Genomic DNA, 27,533 nt, shown 5'->3' with positions numbered 1-27,533 from the left:
ATCCAGGGCCTTCAGCCATTTCCTTATTTCATGTGGAGTGAATCGAACTGACTGAAGGCTGACATCTGTGATGGCAAGTACCTCTGGAAGAAGCCGAGATGGATCATCCACTCAGCACTTCTGGCTGAAGAGTTCTGAAGAAGAGCCACAACTGACTGAAAAATATTAACACTGTGTGAAGGACCAAATCATTTGTTTTTGCTTCAGTCATGTTGATTCGGGAGCAAATATCGGTCAGGACTCAGAAGAACAACCCTGCATTGCTTTTAAGAAAGTAGTGTTACGGGATCTTTTCCAACTGCTTGATAGGACAGACTGAGTGACAGTTTAATGTCTTACCTGAAAGACAGTACCCTCAAATGGTGCAGTCCCATTGCCTGGGAACTTTTGCTCAAATCCTGGAATGGGAATTGAGCCCATGACCTTGACTCTGATGTGTGTAAAGTACTTGGCAAGAAAATCCAGAGGAGGGCCATTGGGAGATGAGATGATTTTTGAAACTCAGTCAGATATCATGAGCCTGAGAATGGGCTTCCAAAAGGGGATTGGAAATGACAATTTTACAGGGTCATGGGAAAGCACAGAAGAGAGGGTTCAACTTTCTGTACAGCTTTATATCACATGACTTCCTCCTGTACTGCATCGTTCTCTGATGACCAATGTTGCTGACTGCCATAGCATCATTTACACTCTTGGGTTGCAAGGGCAATTAGTTTTCTTTATGTTTACAAGGGACGTGGGCATCCCAGACAAGGTGTGTATGTGTTGCCTATCCTTGTACTTTGCCTATCCCAGCACTTTGGCTGATTGGCTTTCTAGGGTACATCAGGGTCAACCACATTGCTGCGGGCCTGGAGTCACATGTAGGCGAGACCAAGTAAGGATGGCACGTTTCCCTTTCTGAAGTTATAATGACTTTTATTTTTCCTTTCAAAATATACTTTATTCATAAAATATATCTTTACATACAAACACAGTTTGGCTCTATGCAGTAGCATGTCTAGGAACCAAAAACGTTGGAGTTTGACGCTATCCAACAAACCAAAGACATCTCTTACTTGTACAAGACTTTATTTACATATATTTGAGGCACTAGGGGGTCCAATAACTTACGGACCCCCATTTAACTTCAGTAGAAAGACCTTGGACTGTGCCTTTACCCACTCTGCCTTGGTGGTAGTTGGCCCAAGATTTAGTGTGTCCCTCAGCACATAGTCCTGGACCTTGGAATGTGCCTGTCTGCAACACTCAGCCAGGGTCAACTCCTCGTTCTGGAAGGCCAACAAATTAACAACAATGTTGTTAGTAGACTGTGTCTTTTAATTCCAGATTTTTATTGAATTCAGATTTTGACATCTGCCACGGTGGGATTCGAAGCCATGACCTCAGCATATTTGCCAGGCCAGCTGGATTTCTAATGCAGTTGAATTAACACTATGCCCAAGCTCCCCGCAGCATGGTTAGTATGTTCCAGCAGCAGTACAGGTAATCTGCTGTATATGCAGAACAACAAACATCACAAATCCAACAGCAAAGCAATTCCCTGGATTCAGGAAGCAGTCGCTGTTTGTTCTGCAAAAACTAATATTGCAGCTCAATAAAAGCAATTACGGAGCATGAAGCAGGAGCCGTAAAAGAAACTGCTGATTACTTTACACTGCACATCAGGGGTTGAAATTTTATTATTCCAGTAAGTGCTGTTGAACAATATTAGTTGTGACTTCATGAATATGTAAATTATTAGCTAGCCTTTCTGGGATGGAGTCATCCTGCTTCACTTAAAAAAAAGTGTGCATTGACATAGCGTCTTTTGTAAAATGTCTCAGAGATGTAACGAGACAAAACTTATGATGAAATAAAAAACTACTCGGGAGCACCTTAAACAGAAGTTTACAAACAAAGGAGGTAGCAAAGGGATTCTAAAGCCCAGACAACTGAAAAAATGGGCACTAAAGATGAGTAATTGAAAGCCCAAAATGCCCAAGAGCCCAAAATTGGTGAAGTTTAAGAAGTGCTGCAGAGCTGGTGAATGTTACACAAATAAGGATGGGGTATGGGCGTGGAGGGATTTAATTTTCACCTTATCAGAGGGAAACCCAACGTTAGTCAGCGAGCACAGAGGATGATGGATGCAGGAGACTGGTGTGATGTCATACCACACTGTGCCATGTCACTTTCTGAAATATACATTTCACTCTAATTTCACTGCAATTGACAAGATACTCCCTGCTTCAAAGACCAGCAGTTTCCCAGCCCAAAAGAACGAGGGAGGGGATAAAAGATACTTAAAGGCACAAGAAACCAAGGAGTGGGTGGATTGTGTTAAGATACAGATCGATCTTGATGTACCTGAAGGACTGTGTGTTTTTGAATGCTCTCCTCCTGTTCTTATTCTGTTCCCATAAATAGAGAAATGCTTATCTTCCAAAGCAAGGAGAGAGAGAGTTTTAAAAACTGAGATACAGATCTGATTAAGAAACGTAATAAAATCTGATGTAATGCGAGGACTTTGAATGTACGGTCATGTGGTTACACTTCCTGTCACTCCCACACTTTCTTCCTTTCCCTGTAATTAACAGTTTCCCACTGAAGGACTCAACAGACCTGGATCCGCCTCCAACTCCAGGCCCTGCAGTCCAGATCCTAAGCACTCATTGCATGATAAAACCTTTCTGTAAATTTTTAACTGTATTGTATATTATTTTCTCGCCATCTTTCTATAAAATGCATTTTTCTTCAAAATAGGCAGTTTAAAATGAGGGGAGGTGATGACATCATGGGATGGTATTATGGTCGCTGGAATGTTAATTCAGAGATCCAGGTAAGGTTCCAGAGACCCAGGTTCAGATCCCGCCACAACAGATGGTGGAATTTGAATTCAATAAAGATCTGGAATTAAGAGTCCATAATGATGACCATGAACCTATTGCCAACTGTTGGGGAAAAATCTCATCTGGTTCACTAATGCCCTTTAGGGAAGGAAACTGCCATCCTTACCTGGTCTGGCCTACATGTCTGACCTACAGCAATGTGATTGACTCTTAACTGCCCTCTGGGCAATTAGGGATGGGCAATAAATGCTGGCCTAGTCAGTGATGCCCTTATTCCACGAGTGAGTAATAAAAAGAAAGTTCATTGAAAAGCTCAGGTGGGTGTGCCACTCAAGTACAAGAGAATTAACCAGCTGAAGAAGTGAAATATTCAGACATATAGAGATAGTAGAAACTGCAGATGCTGGAGAATCTGAGATAACACGGTGTAGAGCTGGATGAACACAGAGGCCAAGCAGCACCAGAGGAGCAGGAAGGCTGACATTTTGGGCCTAGACCGACTTCTGAAGAAGGGTCGAGGCCCAAAACATCAGCTCTCCTGCTCCTCTGATGCTGCTTGGCCTCTGTGTTCATCCAGCTCTACACCTTGTTATCTCAGTGAAATATTGACACTGCTTTATAAATTCTGTCATTTGAACTGTACATATTAATTCAGTTCCTGACACTGACAGATCCAGACTGATGTCATCAAGTCTCAAACCTCTGTGCACAGTGGCACTTGCTGTAAATTCAAGTCACTTCCTGTCATGCTTTCTCTATTACACAGGGTCAAAGTATAGTAGCAGATCAGCAGGGAAGATTGTGGATGGAGGAATCAAAAGTGCATAATTAACCTAAACAGGACTAACTACGGACATATTATACAAATAATCCTGACTGGTTTACCAGAAGAACTTGTGAATGCATTAAAAAAAAGGGGAAACTGATCACTGCAAAATTTTATGTCCAAAATTTCTTCACTGACTGAAATTTATATAATTTAAAATAATATTTTAAACAAAACAGAATATCTATTTCAAATATGTGATTTATTGTCATTTGTGCTTTTTAGTAACGCTAAAGCCTCAAAATCCGGGCCTTCATGTGAGTATTCCCTGGTCAGCCATAATGATTGCAGATTGCTTTAAGCATATTCACACAGACAAAAGAGTGAGAAAGACAAGCGTACAGACTGGCATGAGAAGAAAAAGGCAGGGTGCACAGGTGGGCAGAGCGATTGCAGTAACAACAGCCTCAAAGTGGCTGCAGCGGGGAAGAGACTGTCACACATCTCCTGCTGGAATGTGTCTCTGCAAAGGAAGTCTGGAGAGAGATGTAGTGGTTTTTGTTGAGGTTCATCCTAAGCAGTTCCATGAAGCAGGACTCTTGTGCTGTGAGGGCTGTTCCCTGGAATGCATACCCAGATGAACATCAACATGATGACATCCTCAGTCTACCCAGAGCAAGGAGGTGATCTCGACTGAGCGTTGCAGACTGGCACATTCCAAGGTCCAGGACTACGTGCTGAGAGATGCACGAAAGCTTCGGGCAGCTGCCTCCAAGGTGCAGTAGGGAAAGATCACTATCTAAGGTCTTTATAAAGGGGTCCATTCAGTTCTCTGACATCCTCCTCCCTGTTGCCTCAAAAAGTTTTTTCTTCTTTATTCATTAATGGAATGAGGGTGTCACTGGCTAGGCAGCGTGTATTGCCCATCAGAGGGCAGTTAAGAGTTAACCACAGTGCTGTTGTTCAGGAGTCACATGTTGGCCAGACCAGGTAAGGATGGCAGTTTCCTTCCCTAAAAGACATTAGTGAACCAGATGGGTTCTCCCGGACAATTGACAATGGATTCCTGGTCATTATTAGATTCTTAATTTCAGATTTTTTAAAAATTGAATTCAAATTCCAGAATCTGCCATGGCAGGATTTGAACCCACATCCCCAGAGTCTCTGGATTAACAGTCCAGCGATAATGCCACTAGGGCCATCACCTCCCTGTAAATATTTTTCCTGCATGAGTTGAAAATGCTATTGCTCTTGCAGCTGCACAGTAGCTCTGGGATGTCAAATTCCAATGTCTTTTTTGTTTCTTTTTACCCTATGAAAAGTCTGTGCGAAACAGATTGAGAATCCCTTGTATATACTTAAAAAAATTTTATGAAGAAAGAATATTTTTGCAATAGGAAAAGCCACAATTACACGGACTAATATTGAACATTCAGCACAACTAGCTGTGCTGTTTTGCACACATGCCTTGATTGCTCAGACCCTTGACTATAGGAGTTTGGACATCATTTTGAAGTTGTACAGGATGTTGGCGGGTCCTTTTCTGGAGTACTGTCCCGTTCTGTCGCCCTATTATAGGAAGGATATTATTAAGCTGGAGAGGGTTCAGAAACAATAAACCAGGACGTTGCTGGGAATGGGAGTGTTTGCGTTATGAGAAAAGGCTGGAGAGGCTGGGACTTGTTTCACTGGAGTGTGGGAGGTTGAGGGATGACCTTACAGAGGTTTATAAAATCATGTGGTGAATAGATAATGTGAATAGCAGGTGTCATTTCCCTGGAGTGGGGGATTTCAAGACTTGGGGCCATATTTATAAAGTAACTGAACAAAGATTTTAAAAAGACAAGAGGTGCAATTGTGTTATGTAGAGTGTGATCTGTGTGTGGAATGAGCTTCCAGAAGAAGTAGTGGATGCAGGTACAGTTACAATGTTTAAAAAGCATTTCAACAAGTACAAGAATAAGAAAATTCTGGAAGGATATGGTCCCAGTGCAGGCAACTTGGGACTAGTTTAGTTTGGGATTATGGTCGGCATGAATTGGTTCGACTGAAGGGTCTGTTTCCATGTTACATGACTATAACTCCACACCACTCTCCTCCCATTCAAACGCACTTCACCTCAGCTTTTCCTTCTTATTTCCCAGGGCCGAATGGCCTCCTCTTGCATCTATTTTCAATGTTTCTGTTGGACAGATTAGTCACTATCTCATTTTATGGTGCTCAGTTTTGGACTCTAATTGGTGACAGAGATGTTAGTGTCACAGTAATGTCACTGGATTAGTAACCCAGAGGAGCGAGTTAGTGTTCACTGCAACAGCTAAGGATTAATTGTTGCAAGAACTCGACTCATTCATGAATGTACTTCAGGAGACCTTCTCTTCTTGCCCAGTCTCACTTCTGACTCTACAATCACAGCAATGTTCTGACTAACCACTGCCAACTATCATTGAATCCCTATGGTGTGGAAGCAGGCCATTTGGCCCATACTGTCCTTCTGAACAACATCCCACCCAGACCCATTCCCTTACCTTAAGACTGCACTTCCCACGGCTAACCCACCTATCCCCGGACACTCTGGGGCCAATCCACCTAACCTGCACATCTTTGGACTTTGGGAGGAAACAGGAGACACAGGGAGAATGTCTGTGTGGCATTTGCACAATCACCAGAGTGTGGATTGAACCCGACTCATCTGGCAGAGAGGCAGCAGTGCTAACCACTGAGCCACCGTGCCCCCAAATGGTCCAAGTAGTCTACTCAATTCAAAGACAGTTTGGGATAGGAAGCAAGTGCTTTGTCAGTGGCACCCACATCCAACTAGATTATTATTGAAAGGTCCAAACATTCAACATCTATCTAATCTGTTCATTATTTTAAAGATCACAATGAGGTTTCCTCAAAGTCTTTTCCAAAGAGAAATGTTCTAATGTGTTCAATGTCTCCTCAATCTCTCTAAATTCTGAGTCTGTCCTTGTACCTTTTGTTAAAGCCTTCTCCAGCGTTTCAGTCACTTTTATAGAATGGAGACCAATACCATACACTGTGACCTTAGCATGACCCTAACAGGAAACCGTACAAGTACAACATAACTTCATGGCCTTTGAATTCTATACCTTTAGATATAAGAACCTTTTTTTTGCACAGTTTGTTTATCAATATTGCTGCCCAGACTCAAGTAAAACTTCAAAATCATTGCACCACACCACTGGCTTTTTGGACTTTAGGTCATCAGTTCAAGCTTAGATAAACATTACTAACTCCTGAATCGAGGAGATGAGGTTTTGTGTGGCAAATGACACATTGTGGGGGGGTCCAGTGTAGATCTTTATCTTGCGATCTATGTTCACAGACTAAACATGGCTAATGATGAGCAAAATTCAGCCAAAATGTAACTTGCGAGCACAGTGCTGAGTCAGGACAGATTATTGTTTTTTTTACGAATTCATTCATGGGATAGGGGCATCTCTTGTCCATCCGTAATTGGCCAGGGGGTGCTGTTAGGAGTCAACCATAGGGCTGTGGCTCTGGAGTCACATGTAGGCCAGACCAGGTAAGGATGGCAATTTCCTTCCCTGAAGACCATTACCTAACTAGATGGACTATTCCCCAACAGTAGGATTCATGGTCATCATTAGACTCTTAATTCCAGATTCTCATCAGATTCAAACTCCACCATCTGCCGTGGTGAGATTTGAACCCAAGACCCCTGAACATTACCTGGGTCTCTGGATTAACAAGCCAGTCATAGTACTGCTAGGCCATTGCCTCTGCTTTCTTGGATGCCTGCATGCAATCTAGCAAACATTAAGATCACAGTCATGTGCACAAGTAATGCCATTTGCTGTCAAGCAATTTTAGGTCGTCAATTTTTACTGCAGTGCCTGGCATTCACAGAATGATACAGCACAGCAGGCCATTTGGCCCGTTTAGCCTGGGTCAAAATCAATTTCCCCACATTTTTGCCTGCCAAGGTGGTTTATGAATAATGGTGGAATGTACAAATTAGGACTGGGAGTAGGTCATTTGACTCTTCTAGCTTGCTGTTAAAACAACTGAAAGCAATGAGAAGTTAGCATGAAAAGTCTGGACTGTCACAAAAATCTAACATGGATGACCTTTAACTGCTATTTGTCGTGACCTAGCAAGCCGCTCAGTTGTGCCAAACCATTCGATTTGGCAAATCACCACCAAAAACTCACTAATGAAGGGTGGTATATTCCAAGCTTGCCAGTGATGCCCACGTTCCCAAGAATGCATAACAGATACCTTCCAGGTACTCTGTTTATTGTTAGCCATACTTCCAATTTTTTGGACATCAAGGAACACCAGCAAAGGAACGGTTCATCGTAAATTGCACATCAACAAATAATTTGACTGAAATTACTTCAAAATTACAGACACCCCTCTCTTTCTCTCAGTCCCCAAAAATTACAGCCAATGTCAGCGAGGATAAATCAATCAAATGATGTTCTACAACATTGCACAGCTACTTGTCTGTCTAACTCCTTAATGAAATTGTTTTCACATTGGTTTCAAAGATAAATAAGATACCATTGGAATTGTTGTTCTTTATAACAGCCTTCATTTGGTTTATTTTCTCATAGCTGAAAGGCATCCTCATCAGATCTTGATACTTTCCATTTGTAGAGATCAAATAGACTCTCCTAAATGATTAAAATTGTGCTAATGACGAGTCAAATATAAATTGGGTCACACTGGAATAATGGGAGCTCCGAAGGAGATTATTTTGTCAAGTGTGGATGGTGAAGCGCAGAATAACTCAGCTGTTTGTTTCGTTAGTTGACCTTGAACACAGTACAAGATATTGTGAATAGATTTTGCTAAAGATACAGTGGAAACGGTTGGCTAGGAATTCTTAGTAGCAGCAGAATGGAGTGGACTGTAGCCTTGATCATCATTTTTTCACATTCCAAGGCTTTACACAGCTTCCTTGAGCATTTTAATTACAATAACCTTCCTCCTCCGTGACTTAACTTGAACTGATTAGGATCAGTTGCAAACACTCACACCCCTTCTGAAGATAAAAGAAGTTTAACAGCAGTCCCCATAGAGTTTCAGTCTGGTTGCAGTATCTCACAGTCACTGGAAAGTTCATGATTACAGCTGACATCTTTGTGTGTGGCCTGCCGTGTGTTCGTACAGAATGGAGAAATTTAATCTGGAGGAACCTAAATGGGCAGGCAGGAAGGATTTCAGTCTTTCTTTTCAGCTGTGGTTGGTAGTTTTCATATTGCTGTTTGTGAGATCTTGCTGTGGTTTTTCCAGTAGGCATCTATTACAATCTGAAAGAACACCAGCTTAACATATGTAACAATGAAAGAAATACAGTAGAAAATGCAACAGTTACTTACAGGTGGAAATAGAAGATACACAGTTTGGCTTTGGGATGTGAGAACATTCTCAAAGACCCTGTTGTATTGCAGTGATTTTCCATTTCCTCTAACACTCAAATTTTTGTGAATTTACTTGTCCAAGGATCAATGCAGTAGATTTTTACATTGCAACTGAGCTTAATAAATAATTAAACTCCTTCCTTTGTAAGTTCCAAAGCCTCAATTAATAATCAGTGAATATTAATTGGTTCACCTCAGGTTCTCTCTCTGTCAACTACCAGTGGGTGGGAATGCTGCAGTGAGTAACTCACCTCCTGACTCTCCAAAGCCCATCCACCGACTATAAGCCACTAATCAGGAGAGTGATGGAATACTCCCTGCTTGCCTGCATAAATGCAGCTCCAACAACACTGAAGCTTGACCCTTTCCAGGACAAAGCAGCCTTCTTTTTGACACACCGTCCATCACCTTCAACATTCACTCCCTCTGCCACTAATGCCCAGTATCAGCAGTGTGTTCCATCTACTAGATACACTGCAGTAACTCACCAAGGCTGCTCTCTCCAAACCCAAGATTTCTAGAAAGACAAAGGCAGTGGATGTTTGGAAACACCATCATCACACACCATGCTCACGAGGAACTCTACCACTGTTCTTTCACTGTTGCTCTGTCAAAAGTCTTGGAGCTCCCTAACAGCACTGAGGTTAAACCCAGCTATGGGGACTTCAGTGGTTCAAGGATGCAGCTAACCTACCACCCTCTGGACGGCATTGGTATGAACAAAAATGCTGGCCCAGCCAGTGATTCCCAAATGAAACATTAAAAAAAAGTTTCAAGCCCAAAATTCTTTGTTATGAAACAAATCACTATTTTCCTTATCATTGAATCCGTATGGTGTGGAAACAGGCCATTTGTCCCAACAGGTCCACACTGACTCATCCAAAGAGCATCCCCTCCTGACTCACCATCCACCCCCCACAATTCTTGTAACTGTGCATATTGCATGGCCACCCACATATCCCTGGACACCAGGGGAATTCAGCATGGCCAATCCACTGACCTGCATGTTTTTGGACTGAGGGAAGAAACCAGCACAAACAGAAGGAAAATGTTGCAAATTCCACACAGACAGTCACCCGAGGCTGGAATTGAACCTGGGTCCCTGGTGCTGTGAAGCAACAGTGCTGACTGGGTGAGCCATCAAGTCATTCGTTATTGAGTAGTAGCACACGTGATAGCTATTCAGGATTGGTTATAGATTATCTGTAAGCAGAGAATTTGATACAATCTGTGACATAAGGGGCTAATAGCTATTCTGCCACTAATTTGAATGCATTTATAAGTGATGGCATCACATGAAACAGGACCTGAGGGAAGAAGATTCTAACACAGTTCTGCTGAACCAAGTCCCTGGAAATACTGTAAGGAGTTAATAAATGTTCACTAGTGTACACTTGTGTGGTTTTCAGTCTTTATTTGTCAAAAACATCCAGAAGCTGCTCATGATATTTATATTGTTATCAGCTCTGAAAGCCTCTGATGTTCTAATGTTACATTACAGTCTGAAATACATGAAGAGCCATTGTATGTGGTTTATAATATTAGCAGCATTTTCTTTGGCCATGGACACTCCTGGATCTTTATCTTCTGTTGGAGATAATCTGTCACTGCCCTGCTTAAAAAGATAACGATTGAGAACGCTATTAATACCACATTGACACAACAAGCATGACTAGAAAGGATTGTTTTATATTTCTGAAAAGAAAGGCATGCTCTTGAAGCATTTCCTCTTGTACATATCAGGACAGGTGCAAGAATACCAAAGTTCAAAGGGAACAACAATTTGTATTGCATAAGAAAAAGGGTGCTGAATGGTTGGCATGTGGACCCTGATTGGTAGAGGTGTTTGACGTGGAGAATGTACCAGGTACTAGCTATGCTGCATGCTTTTGTTTAAATTCAAAAAAAGGCAGTTAAACTCTGGTTGTAATACCTTGACCAATCAAAACTCTTACGCTGTATAAATTGTTGTTCTCTTTGAAATTTGATATTCTTGCTCCTGCCCTGATGAGTGCAAAATGAAAGTTTGTGACAGGGAGTCTCTGTATTTCATGACCTGGACTAGTAAGAGACTGCTTTATAACAATTTAAAACATCTTATGTTGACAGGTCTTTAACTATTTCGCTGATGTTCCTCATGTACCCTGTTGTTTGATATTAAAATGAACAAGAAGTGGGAAAGATAGAAATAAACAATCTCTACCCCATGATCCACATTACTCCACTGTTGCAGAAATTGTCCTTTCATCAAAATAACATAAACTTCACAGGAGCTGGGGCTTAAATGATAACTCTACAGCTGCTTACAGATCAATGATCTATCTGTAAGGATTAAAACTGGAACAGTGAAACTTGAGCCCATTGATCAACAGTGTTTCTAACATAATATTGCAGGCCCAACAGCACTCTAAAACAACATAGAGCCCCTGCAGTGTGGAGGCAGGCCAGTTGGTTTATCAAGTACACACTCCTCCTTCCCAACCCTGCATTTGCTTAGGCTGACCCACCCAGGCTGCACAATGCAACCAATCTACCTTGACCTGTACATCTTTGGGCTGCAGGAGGAAATGGGAGCGCCCAGAGGGAGCCCATACTGACTCAGGGAAAATATGCAAGCTCCATGTAGACAGTTGCCTGAGGGTGGAAGTGAACCTGTGTCCCTAGCACTGTGAGGCAGTGATGCTACCTGATGAGCTGTCATCCCATCCTTATAAATGAAAGAATATCTTTCAAGTACATTTGTAGACATTTTTAATTAGCCCGTGTTGTGACGCACCTCTGGAGTGAGTGGAACTTGAACCCAGGTCTTTTGGCCCAGAGGTACGGACATTGCCACAAGGAAATTTGTAAACCTGCCCACCATTGTAAATGTTTTAACATTGTGTTTCCAGGCACAAGAGTGGCCATGGAAATGAAAGGCTGGAAAAACTCAGCAGCTCTGGCAGCATCTGAAGAGAACAACAGAGTTAACGTTTTGAGTCTAGTCATACCTCCCACCCTGGCTTCAGTTTGTCCGGCATTCTCTGCGTTTGTTTCCGGTTTCCAGGATTGTATTTTCCCTTGAAATGATAGGGTGTTTGCTCGAGTTTCTGTGCTCACTTCTTATTCTTCCCCACCCCTATTGGTCATTTCAGTGCTTGATTCCATTTCCAAATTCATTTAGCATGTGTGTGCGAGGCAGTGGCCTCATGGTATTATAATTAGACTGTTAATCCAGAGACTCAGGTAATGTTCTGGGGACCAGGGCTTAAATCCCACCGTTGAGATTGCATTATTTGAGTTCAATAAAAATCTGGAATTAATAGTCTGATGATGATCATGAAATCATTGCAGATTGTCAATGAGAGAAACTTGGCTAATTTAATCATACCCGCTTATCAGGTCTGGCCTACATGTGACTCCAGACCCATAGCAAAGCCTTTGAATCTTAACTGCCCTCTGGGCAATTAGGGATGGGCAACAAATGCTGCCCTAGGCCAGTGACAGCCTCATCCTGTGAATGAATTAAAAACAGAGTACCACACAAGGAGAGGTGTGCATGACAACAGTCACAAGCAGATTTACCGAGGCATGAGTTCTCAAGTATCCCCCCACGTTGAAAATACTACTATTTCTAATCCATGGGACACTATACGTAATAATAAATCTCAAATAGGAAAAGCAGTAGGCCTGATTTAAACTGTGTGAGCCAATTGGTTTTGAATGGGTTAAAGCCAAGTCCACTGTGTCTGCGATTCCTCACCCATTCCTTCCACAACCCTCGCTCATTTTGAACTTTTTTTTTGCAATAGGAAACCGCATATTATTTTTTTCTCTGTCTGGCTGGAAGATGAATGTGACGCAGGGGATGAGTGTGGGAGCTTACGACTGGTGGGGGCCTGATGTCTGGTAGATGACCCACACACTGCCCGATAGTGCAGACAGTGAGTAATCAGAGAAGCGCTGCGTGCTGGAGTTTCCAATCCTGCACAGGAACCGCCAGGACAGTTTCCCCCTGGAGTCCCTCGCTTTGAAAAGGAGCAGGAGCTGCGGCTGAGCAGACAACCAGATTGCATGCCGCTGCACCTCACGCCCCACTGAGAAATGCTCCCTTTTTTGTTTTATCTGACGTGACCTCTGACAAGTCGATAGAGTAGCACTGCCTTTGGACCGCTCATTCCATCTTGGAGCTGCACTGCTTCACTTCAGGAGTATATACAGAGAGAGAGAGAGAGACCACTGCTGTGCTGCAGACATCAGGGGAAAAATGCCTTTCTTCTCTGGCAAATACATAAAAAAGAGAATAGGATTCAGTGGAGGTAAGCCCTTGCTTCTGAAGCTGTCCTTTTAAATTTTGTTTGCTTTTATTAGATGGTGAATTACAGTTTGGAAAAAGAAACGCTAGGTTGATGCCAAATGGCACTGGCATTGTGCAGCGTGTATTGAACTCCTTGAGGGCAGAGGCTGGCATTTCCATTGGCAGGCTTAGCACTCTGTAGATGTTTGCATATTATTTGTGGATGGTAACAGTACATTTGCTACAATTCTGTTTCTACTCCAGAAAATTTATCAGAAGAATTTTCTTTTTCTGGTTCAAGGAAATGACGTGCATGTTTTTAAAGTTGAAAAGTTCCAGCTTATGTCCTCATCCAGCTCCAGCTTGTAACCTCTCCTCAGTGGACAGCCAACATCCGGTAAAATATTCTCCCAAATCAACACCGACAAGCCTGAAATACTCAGTTTTGGTTCCTGTGTCAAAAATCTATCCCCAAAGTCGTCCAACTCTGTATTTCCCTGGCCGCTATCTCAGGGTAAGCCAATGTTTCTCATATCTGCAGCAGTCCCAAGCTGATCTTCCAAGACTGAAGTCTTCTTACACACAGTACTTGAGATCACCCTGTTGTAACAGCAAGTTCCGTTCACCTGCACCCCTGTGTTCATTGACCTATTTTGATTCCCAGCCTCACAACAGCTTCATTTTTTTAAACAATTCTCTTCCCAATTTTCAAATCTCGCCATTGCCTTGCCACTCCCTGTCACATGTAACCCCGCCCCCCCGCACAGCTCATCAACCTTCAAAAACCTCTGTACTCCTCCAATTCGGGAAATATGCAGTTTTCAATATCTCGTCTTTGGTGCTATGGCTTCAATTGTTCAAGCCCAAAAGCTCTGGAATGCAGTCCCTAAACCTCCCAACCTTTCACGTCTCCATAAGGCCTTCTTTAAACCCTACCTCTTTGACTGTCACCAATTTCCGCATTGCCATTGGATTATTGTCTGATCATTCTTCTGTGAAGGGCTTGGGAATGTTGTACAGGGCAAGGGTGTTGTTTGCACGGTTGTATGGCTAGAACGATGTGTGTCAGGGCTGTCCTCTTGTCGATTCTGATATAGAATTCCGGCACACGGAAAGATCTTAGGTTAATTTTGTGCTCAGCAACTAGAATTCAGTCACTCAGATGTTCTCCAGTCTGGTTGGGCTGTGCGGGGTGAGGGGGCAGCAACTGAAGCTGACATTCAGTGGCTCAACAAATGCACGTGTATGGATGTCTGGTGAAACCAGGATCGGTTAGTGACCCAATTTGAAACAGGACAACTTACCCAGTGACATGAGATATGAAGAGCACCAATTTGGACAAGGTACAGGCAGTGCATGATGGAGCCATTGCCCTGTAAGAGGTGGTGCCCTCAGGAGGTGAGAGACCTAGCCCTCCCTCACTACTCGTAAAACTTGAGGCTTGTGTTTGAAACTCACTGAAAAACTTAACCAGCTTCCTGTCAGCTGCTTTCATTTGTAGGATGTATGGGGCAGGTCTACGCCATTCAGCCCATCAAGTCTGATCTACCATACAAGTAGATCATGGCTGATTTAATCATCCCCGAGCTTGACTTGCCTGCCTTTTTCCCATAACACTCCCTTCCCTTGCTGATTAAAAATCTGTTTCTCTCAGCCTTGGATACACTTAAGGTCCCAGCCTCAACAGCCCACTGTGGGAAAGAATACCACAGATTCACTTCCCTCAGAGAGAAGATATTGCTCCTCATCTTGGTCTTAAATGCATAACCCCTGAGATTATGCCACCTGGTGCTAGATTCTCCCACAAGGTGGAAATAGCCTCTCTACATCTACCAGTCCCCTCTGAATCTTTCATATTTCAATGAAGTCCCCTCTCATTCTAAATTCCAATGAAACCGAACCCAGACCCCCTCAGAAGAGTGCCCCTGCAGACCGGGTATCAGCCGATCTTATCATGTCTCTGAATAGCTGCACCTCACCGTTGTAGCAGATTCCTCATAGCTGGTGGCACCCGTATATCCTCAATGCTCATCAGCCAGTATCCACTTTGTACAGAAACACGGTAGCTAAGTGGTCAGCACTGCTGCCTCACAGCGCCAGCGACCCACGTTCAATTCAACCCTCAGGCATCTGTCTGTGTGGAGTTTGCACATTCTCCCTGTGTCTGTGTGGGTTTCCTCCGGGAGCTCCAGTTTCCTCCTAGGTGCATGTTACGTGGCTTGGCCAAAATCAATTGCCCATAGTGTTCAGGAATGTAAAGATTAGGTGGGTTATAGGCGGGTGCGTCAGGGTGGGATGCTGTGAGGGTCGGTTTGGATTTGTTGGGCTGAAGGACCTGTTTTCACACTGTAGGGTTTCTATGATGATGAATTCCCTTGGATTGTGAGAGATGAGCAGCAAAGCTGCATTTGTAAGCTCACATAAAAAGGAGAGCTGTGGAAAGCAATATCCTGCCTCTACATTTACACAGGCCTCTGGAGACATATCCTGTCTTCAGACTTGCATACCATCATAACTTCAGAGATATTAAGGCTACTTCTCTGCACTGCTGCAATTTGTGTAACCAATTCAACTGCTTTTACATTCTCAGAAATCACTCTATGGACAATTAACAACCCAGCTCTCCATTGACTTCTTCCTTCTTGTGCAAGAGCTGTCTGAATTTCATACAACCCCCTTGAGTATCATCAAGAGAGAACATTGCATTGGCAGAAAGAAGGCTTGCTATTATAAGGTGCTTTTTACAGCATCTCAAAACACTTTAAAGGCCATGAATTTCTTTTTGCAGTGCAGCCAATATTTAATGTTGGAAAAAAGGGCAGTCAATTATTAAGCAACTAAAAAGTGCCCCAATACAGTCACGTGATCCTGACCAGGAATTATGTTGTGCAGCGTTTATTGTGGTATTATTTACCAAGAGTCCAGGGCCCGGTTTTTTAATGTGGGCTTAGGAAATCACAATATGCACATGGTGTGCCTCTTAAAATGCACACCTGACCCACGTATGATCTGATCCAGAATATTTGATGATACACATAGGTATTGGGTTCACAGTGAACGTAGCAAGCTACAATGGGTTGTGTGAGGAAGGTGAGTGCAGAGGCAGGCTAGATAAAACCTAACCTGGGTTCTCCAACACTGTTACCTAGGTTCTAACATGATTTAAACCTGTTAACACACCCTTCATCCCCAAAACATCCGCTGCTGTGCCCCATAGGTCTCCCATATTACATCCATGAACAATTCACCTATATCCCCTATGTACTGTCTTCAAGAGACAGGGATGAAGGGCCTAGGCCCGAAACGTCAGCTTTTTTGCTCCGAAGATGCTGTGGCCTGCTGTGTTCATCCAGCTCCACACTTTGTTAGCTCGATTCTCCAGCATCCGCAGTTCCAATTATCTCCAATAGCAATGGGGATTGTTTTTAAATTATCAGAAAAAGCTAAACTTTTAATATTCTAATTGAATACTGAACTTCAAGACATTGAACGTTGGAAAGAAAGACTAATCACAGTAAATAACGGACAAACAAGAAGCTGGATCAAAGGCATATTATGTTATTGCAGCATCTTAAAATGGGTAATCAGTCTTGAAACAATAAAGCAACTACTTAGCTGAAACCAGTATAGCTTTTGAAACTCAGTCAAGCATTCATGATTGTCACAGCTGCCAAAACAAAAGCGTGCCTGAAGCTAACAGATGATGTCCGATATCCATTTAAAGCACAGCACATATATGGGGGGAAGCTGGTGCCAAGATTATTTTCAATTTTAAAGAGCAGGGTTTTATTTTAAGCAACCAGAACTAACAGTCAATTTAAATCACAATAGAAAACATGACAGCAGAGGCCAGCGGGAATTTGAAAAGAACGTTTTAAAATGCATTATGTCACTTCTGGCAGCTGTAAAAATTGACAATGATTACACAATCTAAGAGTCAGCTTAGTGTTGGACAGATTTCTACGGTGAAACACTGCATGAAAAACATATCCGTGTTACGGTGTAACATCTAATAATGGCAATTCAAAGAGTCAGAGAGTTTTGCATTTGCCTATCAATTTGCCTGTGACCCCTAGCAGTCTTCCCCAGTGGTCATGACCTCTCAGAAGAGGTATGTTTTTGAAAAGCCTCTATCACAAGAATGGTGTGTGGGAGGAAACACAATTTTCCTGCAGTCCTCATCATGAGGACCTTGGAAGAAATTTTCTGCATTTTGCACAACAGGTCTCCCCAACCCTTAAAGAAAGCCCACGAAGTAATGGGACAGATCGTGAAGGCAAAAGAAAATTATTTCTCTGAGAGAAGTAAGTGTAGCATTTTGTTCCCACGTTCCCATTTTTGTTTGGAGACAAATATCTGGCTCCAGGGTAAACCGCTGCCCCCCATTCTCCCCCCTCCCCCTATCAAGTTGTTGTAAAGCACAGCTGATTTTACTCATTGTTCTTTGAGTGGGAGGACACTACCCCTAACCTGGTCTGGATGATCCATAACTCCATCTCAATCCAATGTGTCTGCTTCTGAAGTGACCCAGCATGTTGCACGACAGCCAAACAAATGATACAGTCAGAATTAATTTCTTTCCCAATACCAGACACTACCTCAACAAGCAGAAACAAAGTCTCAGTATTAAATATATGACTGCATTACATGGCACTCTGTGTTATACTGTACAGGGGAACTCTATGTCAATAAGCATGACTCCTAAACTGTAAAGGCTTTGGTGTTATTGTTTCTCAGAGGCGAGGTTAAATGTATTTCGGATCAGAGGACTTCACACATAACTACATATCTTTCAGCTGAGCTCCAGCTCAGGCTCTCTTTCAATATGGACTTAATTTAGCTTTTCCTGCATTTATCTTTGTTATAGTCTGTCCTTTATGTCTTCCTGGTCTTTATTTCAGCATTCCAGCATCTGCAGAATTTTATGCGTGTACTCTGTCCAATGCCTGAAGCAGTTTACTTACATTGTCAGTACAGTAAAATATCTCACTTATGGCTCCTCGCTTATGGAATCAACAGAGAAGACCACCTGGAATATTTGAGCTTCAGAACTATCACATATGATGAACTTACAGCACAAGAACAGACCATGCTGCCTAACAGTTGTGTGCTCCATGCATACAATATATCTTTCTGTTCCTTTCTCCTCGGGGTACGTTTCTGCATTTCCCATAAAAACATCTACACTGCTCACCTGAACCACGTGCTGGGGCATACAACATTGTCACAATTCTTTGCATAAAGTTGTTCCTGAATTAGTCAATGGATTTGTTGATGACCACTTTATATTGATGAGCCCAAGTTTTGACGTCTCCCACAAGGGGAAACACTGCCACATCTATTGTTGTAAAACTTGAAACGGCTCAGAATAGATTTACACGGATGTTGCTGGGGTTGGAGGGTTTGAGTCGTAGGAGAGGCTGAATAGTCTGGGGCTATCTTCCCTGGATTGTCAAAGGCTCAGCGGTGACCTTGTAGAGGTTTATAAAATCACGAGGAACATGGATAGGGTAAATAGACATGACCATTTTTGCAGGGTAGAGGAGTCCAAAACTAGAGGGCATAGGTTTAAGGTGAGAGGGGAAAGATATAAAAGGGACCTAAGGGGCAACTTTTTCCACACAGAGGGTGGTGCATGTGTGGAATGAGCTGCCAGAGGAAGTGGTGGAGACTGGTAAAATTACAACATTTAACAAGCATCTGGATGGGTATATGAATAGGAAGGGTTTGGAGGGATACGGGCCAAATGCTGGAAAATGACACTCTATTAATTCGGGATATCTGGTCGGCCTGGACAAGTTGGACTGAAGGGTCCATTTCCGTGCTGTACATCTGTAGGACTGTCTGACTCTACCCCATGGAACCCTATGATAACTTTTAAAAGCCTATTAGGTTACCTTTCAAGATAACAAATTGTGCGGCTAGATGAACACAGCAGGCCAAGCAACATCTTAGGAGCACAAAAGCTGACATTTTGGGCCTAGACCCGTTACATTTCAGTGTTGTTTTCTTATAGGAGAAGATCCCAAACATTTGTCCTTCCAAAAAGTTCCACCCATTATTCAAAACCACGCAGAGGCTTATTTAGGACCTACACAATGGATAGAACTAACAGTTTCAGTCCTTCCTCCTTGGATCATGGGAGTTTGCTTGGTACCAAGAGGCAAGTTTGAGTATCATCCTTAAACTGTTGAACAGTCACATGAAGTTTTGCTGAGTGTAGTGATTGAAAGCAGGGCCAAGTGGGCCTCATTGACTAAGAGATCCCTGATTGGGGTAGTTAACTTAGGCCAATCAGCTCAGGCTGACAGATATAAACAGAAGTGTCAGGGAGTCACTTCATTCTAGGCACTGGCTCTGAGCTGGCGATTCAGAGCTCGTGTAAAAACTACATGTAAATAAAGAGTGATTGGTGACAGGATACCAGCCTTTGTGCTGTTATTTCACTGACAATACAGGAGAAGACGTTCAAAATAGGCTTTCCACCCTTCATTGTGGGAGAAATTTTGAGCTGTGGATATATGGTCAATCCAGGTTCTCAGGAGCATTGGCTACCACTAACTCATTATATATTTTGTTAAATATGCACAGATAAACTAGGATTATGAAATTTGCAATTAAAATGAAAATTGAGGGCAAAAGTTCAAAAATGAACTTCAACAGAAAGGTAACAAGAAGTTGGTTCTTTTAAAATTTTTAATCAAAGCTCTTTTGCACACATGAAAGAGAATTCAATTATGGATTTAATTGTTGGGGGAAAGAAAATCCCCGCATTATATATTTAATTCACAAGAGCCTAATCCCAATAATAAGCTTCAAACTTCTAAACTACTGAAACCAAAACCAAATACATTTCAAAGCATTTAAAACTGGCACAATCTTCAAAAAAAATTATTTGGCAACCCATTGCTGTTTCACTCCTGAGAATTGCCAAAAGTTGCTGTAAATTTTGCATTATGAACATGTCCTTTTGTTATTTTCATGTCATGTTATCTTGCCAAAAATGTCCCGCTTTTTCTTCTCACCCCTCCCCATGTCATCCTTTAATAAGTTAAATAGTGGGATTAAGCAGTCCTGTACATGAGAATGTTTGTTAGCAGGCACAGTTAGTCAGAGCTCTGATCCATCCTGCACAGTTCATTCAGAAATGACTGGAAATGGAGGTTGATGACAAGGCATCTATATATATATCTATACCTCCTGTATCTATTAGTAGGAAGTAAAACTTTTCCCATGGCATGGGGTTCTGATTCATTTCTGACCTTTGCAGATGTGATTGAATATACAAATTTGATCTCTGCCACTGTACAAAGGACCAGATTAAGGAGACCATCAGACAAATGAAACTGTCTATCCCTCCAACTCCAAGAGACAGGAAAAGCAGATTGGACAGGAATTTATTGCAGTAATCAACATGTGTTGTGTTCCAATTATGCCACAGAGGGAATTTCCTCCCAGTAGGAAGGCAAAGCAATTGAGGGGGAGAATTTTGGATCCAGATCAAGAGTCTCATTGGGAATACAAGTCTAGTCTCTTGTCGTGAGAGTTCTTTATTTCTTTCCCTGTGCCCAGTGGGCTGGTACAGAGTGGGCTGGCACGGTGGCCCAGTGGTTACCGTTGCTGCCAGTCAGCTCCAGGGACCCGGGTTCAATTGCACCCTCGGGTAACCATGCAAACTCCACAGTGATAATCACCCTGTGTCTGCTTGAGTTTTCTTTGGGTGCTCCAGTTTCCTCCCATATTCCAAAGATGTGCATGTCAGGTGGACTGGCTGTGCTAAATTGCTCTCTTGTGTCCAGGAGTGTGCAGACTAAGTGGGTTAGCTGTGGCAGATGCAAGGTTACCAGGATAGGGGGGTGGCTGGGTTTTGGGTCTGGTCTTCAGAGGTCGATGTGGACTCGATGGGCTGAATAGCCTGCATCCACTCTGTCAGGATTCTTTTTAAAAAAGCTGAAGCCATAAGCTCAGAAATAATGGTAAGTGCAGGTGCTGGAGAACCTGAAATAACAAAGTGTGGAGCTGGATGAACACAGCAGGCCAAGCAGCATCTTAGGAGCACAAAAGCTGACATTTCGGGCCTAGACCCTTCATCAGAAAAGGTCTGATGAAGGGCTTAGGCCCGAAACATCAGCTTTTGTGCTCCTAAGATACTGCTTGGCCTGTTGTGTTCATCCAGCTCCACACTTTGTTATCTTGAAGCCATAAGCTTATTGCTTGTTTCCACAACTTGTTTATCCTGGAACTGGGCACCAGTCTGCCCGCAGAGACTGGTTTGTAGAACACCGCACATCCAACCTCTCTGACCAGCAGACTCTCCTGATCTTGCCCACCTGCCATTGGCATATTGGAAGGATTTCATTTGGCCACTTTATGAACGCACTTTCCATGATTCCTAAGTCCTGAGCTGTGAGATGTCTGGCTCAGAGGCTTGGGTACTACCTACTTTGCCAAAGACATCCGTAGCAAGAATCACAGACAATCAAAAGATGTGTACTTCCCCTTATGAAGAGTACGCCATTTGCTATCGGGAGCAGGATAGGCCAGCATTGCTAGTGCCAATTCAGTAAAATCTATTAATAAGAAGGGAACATGCAGTCTGGAAGACCATCATCCTGAAATGTTAGGACAATTCTGTCTCTACATTTGGTGTTGAATAGTTTCAGCTCTCTCTGTTTGTCTGCCAACTTGCCAGTATCCGCAGCGTTGTGTGACCGTACAGCCTAACACAGGTCTCGTAAAGACAGTAAAACAGAATCAGTTATTGTTGGGTGTCTCAGGCAGAAGTTAGATGTTATTCATGTGGAGTCAGGCAACTCAGTTGCGGTTCAGAGAAACCCTGAAGTAATACAGTAGCCAAATTCCCGGGTGGGCTGTGTGTAGATTCTGTCATTAGTTATATTACTCATGTAAACAGAAATACATCAGTAGTAGGGGGCGAAAATCTTCCCCCTTGACACATTTTAGAATTGATGTAGCTCCATCTTAGGTCATGTTGCCATTCTGGGTTTTCTCTGTAAACCACCTGAGCGTGGGTTCTGTGAAACATTGAGTGCCGTTTCTATAGCTGGGCTCTAAGAGGCATCATTCATGCTTGGGAGACAGGCTAAATGTTTTCCAGTGCCTGGATTTTACTCACACTTGTGTTGAACTCATTTTGACTTGGTACCACAGTGTAAAGCAGATGCAACAAGACATTCCTTGCCCATTTTATACTTCTCCCCATTTTATTACTGTATGACAAACTTGAACAAGGATTAATTAGGCCCCTTCACCAAGCACAACTATGTAGTTGCTTCATTGTTATGTTCAAGATGCATTTATCCTCTTCATATTCTGAAAAGATTGTGCAGAAAATAACCTGAGATTAATTTTGACTTTGAGCACTAGCACCGACCACAGGAGGGATAACAGTTGGTTGAGGGGAGAGGAATAGTCCACAGTTACATGGTTTAAATTCTCATCCCAAGTTTCAATGAAGCAGACACATCCCCTCTGACTGCCTGACCCATGTCTAGTCCTGGTCTGCTGCCAACAGCTGCTAACTGTTAGAAGGAAATGCCTCAGGCAATGAACAAGACAAGCACATCCGTACTTTGGGTGGGTAGGTAGCTAATATTATTCATACCACACTAATAACGTCTAATGACCATCTCTGGCCAGACAAGTTTTAACAATCTCCCTTAACATTCAATGGCATTGTCATCATTGAATCCCCAACTATCAGTGTTCTGATGTTACCGTTGGCCAGACACTGAATTGGACCAATCCTACAAATACTGTGATCAGGTCAGAGACTGGTAACTCAGAAGCAATTAACTCCCCAAAACGGTGCCTAGCACAGAGGCGTGGACACTACCCACTGTGCCCAAGATGCCCAGACTGAGAATCGCAGACAATCAAACATGTGAACTTACAGAGGTAAGTAATTAGCTTCACTCGCCAAAAATGTCTGCCCATCTATACGGCATTATCTGGAGTGTGAAGGAATGCTGTCCACTTCCCTAGATGACAGCAGCTCCAACTTCACTCCAGAATTTAACCCCATCCAGGAATATACAGGCATATAAAGGAGGTCATCCAACCCGTAAAGCCTGCCTGATTTATCCTCGGACCAACATTCCTAACTGCCCCCAATAACCTTTCACCCCCTTGTTAACAAGAATCCATCTACCTCAGCCTTCAAAATGTTTAAGGGCTCTGCTTCAAACGCCCTTTCAGGAAGACTCCTGACCGTCAGCCAACATACTTCACCTAATTTCTGTTTGCTTTTTTATACAGTGAGCCCTGGTTGTAGAGGAAAATCCTTTCCACATATACCCTGTCAAGATCCCACAGGATCTTAAATAAAAACCAACAGAACTGCGGCTGCCGGAAATCAAAAACAAAAACCGAAGTTGCTGGAAAAGCTCAGCAGGTCTGGCAGCATCTGTGGAGAAAAATCAGAGTTAACGTTTTGGATCTGGTGACCCTTCCCCAGACCCCGTAACCTTCTCAATTGCCTCTGGCAAATTCACACCCTTCGATAGATACTATGCACAGTACTCCAGATGTGGTCTCACCATTGCCCTTTATAACAGATGCATAACCTTCTTGCTTTTGTATTCAATGATAAGTGATAAGAACTTGCTGTTCTTTCAGCTTTCCTATTACTTGCCAAACAAAGCATCATTTTAATAAGCGGAATACTGCAGATGTGGAGAGCTACAATAAAGCAAAGAGCCAGATAAACCCAACAGGCCTGGCAACATCTGTGGAGAGGACAATAGAGTTTGAGTCTAATATGACTCTTCTGTGAGAAAATGGCCTTTCTGATTGGCAGCCCATTGACCTTCGCCAACATTCACTCGCTTCACCACTAATGGATGAAAAGAAAAGGGAGGAAAGTGCAGTCAATCAGATCAGCCACCATTTAATTAAATGGCAGGGCAGGTTCAAGGCCTGAATGGCCTACTCAGCTCCTATTTGTTATATTCTGTTCTGTACTCTGTTGTGATTGCATTGTCTGAAGTCAATTTTCACACTATACAGGAAGATCACATAATCTTTACAGTGTGGAAACAGGCCCTTCAGTTCATCGAGTTTACAGCAACACTCCAAAGGGCATCCCACCCAGATGCACCCAACTCCGTAACCCTTCTTTACCCAACAGCAAGAAGCAGGCAAGCCTTACAATTTAGTGGCATTGCTATCAAGCTATGCTGTGGGTTTTAACTCGTACAGTTGGCATGGCAATGTGACAGGAAATGCACTGATGCTCCTGACTACACAGCTGCAACCAAGTCAAAACTATTTTACTGCCGATGACTCCATGTGTTATTTTGCACTTTAGATCTACGTGTGCTCATTTCCTGTACATCCGCTGAATCTTAATGTGGTGGAAGTGTCCAGCCCAACGTTAGTAGGTAGCATGGTGGCAGAGTGACAGCAATATGGGCAGGACAATGAGTGAAAAAGTTGGGAATAATACACTGGGAAACTGTTATGGAAATCAAAAGTATCAAAATATGGGGTCAAGAGACAACTAATGAGGAAGCAAAAGGATAGAGTGATTGGGTAGGAAGGTAGATAGATATTCATCTATTAAAAGAGGATTATTCATTCTGTTTCAGGGACGTATCCCTGATCCAAATTACTTTGTGTATACAACAACATAGAATCATTAAAAATAATTGTGCTCTTGTCCAACTTGGTGCTGTATTTCTGTCGTTCATGAAGTTGAGCAACTGCATCAAAATAAAATAATGATGATGACCCTTATCAGTGTGATTGCTACTAGATGGATCTTGATGCCTGTGATTAAGATTCAACGTGGAAGATGCAAATAAAACTCCAGGTGCAGCTGAAAATGGTTTCCCCAAACTACTGTTTTCTGAAGTTTCAATTTGAAAGCAAGTCCAATAGCAGTTAATCAGTGTTGATTAACTCCAGTTAGGACAGTAATTGTCCCAATTGACAGAGTCTATCAACTCAATGACTGGAACTCTGAGTTACCTCACAACCTATAACTCCGTGGCCCCTTAGCCATCCTGTCTTGTTTTAATGTTTAAAGGATAGTTTCTTGCAAAAGTCCTACAATGTGGTTCCTCTCACTGGGCGTTTGCTGAGTATTGACAATGACACAGCCCTTCTCCAGGGATGTATTAGTTTGCCATGAAATTGTCATTAATTGTCTGAGCACAGGGAAAGAGTATATTGACAATTGCAGCTATGCGGAAATACAAGCACACAGGAGGTTTGTACATCAATACTGTGGAAATGTCCTCAAGAGCCTATGGAAATGAAGGGCTTCTGATGAGATTTGCTCTTAAATGATCAGCAGCTTCTTAGCTACCAGTCTGAGAAATATAACATTGCTGTTGAAAATGTAACTACTGCCTGGTGTTGTCATCCATGTCTCCAACTTTGTTTATCAATGTAAACTTATTGTACGTTTCACTGAGTCTAATCTTCACTTATCCAGAACCTTAAAGAACAAAAGACACATTTAAACACACTTACTTCCTGGGATAGAAATCGGTCACTGTGCATACATAGTCTCACATAGGGACCATTTGGGCTCCCCCAATGCAGATGTGATGGGCCAAAGGGACACGTTTTCCATGCTGTAGACCTCTGCGATTCTTTTATAAAATCACTATTTACAGAGTTTTAAAGGTATGTAACTCCTACGAACTGCAGGGCTTTACTGTTCATTCATTTGGATGAAGGAGGAAGGAAGGTGATATTTATACAGCACCTCGTTACATCGTCAGGACCTTCTGGGTGATTTTTGAAGCATGTTCACAATTCTTATGTGGGCCAGCTGAGCAAACAGCTGGCACTCTGCAAGGACTGACCAAGAGGAAATGAAACAATATTCTGTGCTCGATGGACAACTTTTCACCTATAATAGCTGCTCTCTTTAATATAGGAACACATATTACATTAACTTGATGTGGAGGTGAACGAATTGGACAAGGGTGGACAAAGTCAGAAGTCGCATGACACCAAGGTTACAGTCCAATATGGTAAACCTGATTAAGGAGCAGTGCTCCGAAAGCTTGTGATTTCAAATAAACCTGTTGGGCTGTAACCTGGTGTCTTGTGACTCCCGACCACATTAACTTGCACAGATATATCTTGGAATGTGGCTGTGGGTAGATTGACTCCACAGTCTTCTACCATACAAGAGAAGGTGCTCCTAACCAATTCAAACTGACACTTCAAGTAGCTACATAATTAAGACTAATGTCACGGCTCTGTGAAAACGGGACAGCTTTTGTTTTCCCCTTCAATAACAAGCAGGAATGTGTAAATGATCCCCTTAAGGTGTATAGAAAGGATGTCATACTTTTCCCTTTTAAAATCTGAAGTATTCTTTCAAAAGCGTAAAGTCACCACCGTTTTACTGGACCATAAGACCGCTCTCTCATTAGAGAGAGAGATGACTAGTGGTGGTTTAACCTGAGGGTCACCACACCTCAGGCAAGGGGATAGGTTGAGAAGAACAGCCCTTCATGGTGACCTCAGCCTGTGTGGGAACTGAACCCACACTGTTGCCATTCCTCCGCTGCTGAACTCTTGACTTTTGATGAACTCCGCTTAGCATTCTAGTCAAATTTTTCTCAGAGCTGCTGTCTTGGCTGAAGGTAGTTGGACACTGTTAGAATGGATCCTAAAATGAGTCAATTTCAGCCAATGAATTTAGGGGCAGTTATTGTAACCAGGAAATCTGTCAAAATCTTGCTGATGGCAGCATCAACCTGATGCGTAGTGTTTCTTTTGCTTCCCTCCATTTCCAATCTTCACCTCTACTTTTGAGTTCACTTATTGCAGCTGGCAGGTCATTTGCTAAAATGGTCATTCTCTGTGTATGTCCCAGCATTGAATCTCCTTGATCTGAGGAGAGCTAAGTCTGATACTACCCCCAGCATTCTCACTGTTGTGGCAACAAGTCATCTGATACAGATATGATGGGCTGAATGGCCCCCTTCCTTACTGCAAATTTCTATAATCTGTTTTGTTCTGTAGCAGAAGAGCCCTGAGAGCAAGAGGCTTCTTATCATTAAAGTGACAGAGAATCACAAAGTTCACCCAGATCAGGGCTCAAGCTCATTAGAAGCCTTTATTAAGGAGTACATTTATTCCTGAGCCATCTGGGAGAAATTCTCTTCACACATTTCCAATGGAATGTTAAGCCATCATCTCACTTTGGACAAAAATCTGTGTAGAGAAAACAAAAATGCTGGAAATCACAGCAGGTCAGG

At 42.7% G+C, this 27,533-nt stretch overlaps 1 protein-coding gene across 3 annotated transcripts in view; it reads left to right on the top strand.

Moving 5' to 3' along the window:
* LOC125467627 (rho GTPase-activating protein 22-like) overlaps positions 1–27,533 on the top strand; it is a 305,993-nt gene that overhangs the window by 214,812 nt on the left and 63,648 nt on the right. The window contains exon 1 of one of the 3 annotated variants that reach the window (XM_048563744.2): positions 12,956–13,309. The exons of the other annotated variants lie outside the window; for them this stretch is intronic. Within the exon in view, the coding sequence (XP_048419701.1) occupies positions 13,258–13,309 (52 nt within the window). The 5' untranslated portion in view covers positions 12,956–13,257. Of the gene's footprint in view, positions 1–12,955; positions 13,310–27,533 lie in introns of those variants that run through there. 3 annotated transcript variants of the gene reach the window in all.

The sequence above is a fragment of the Stegostoma tigrinum genome, chromosome 37 (assembly GCF_030684315.1).
Source record: "Stegostoma tigrinum isolate sSteTig4 chromosome 37, sSteTig4.hap1, whole genome shotgun sequence".
Classification (NCBI taxonomy): Eukaryota; Metazoa; Chordata; class Chondrichthyes; order Orectolobiformes; family Stegostomatidae; genus Stegostoma; species Stegostoma tigrinum.
This window is presented reverse-complemented; position numbering and strand designations above follow the sequence as displayed.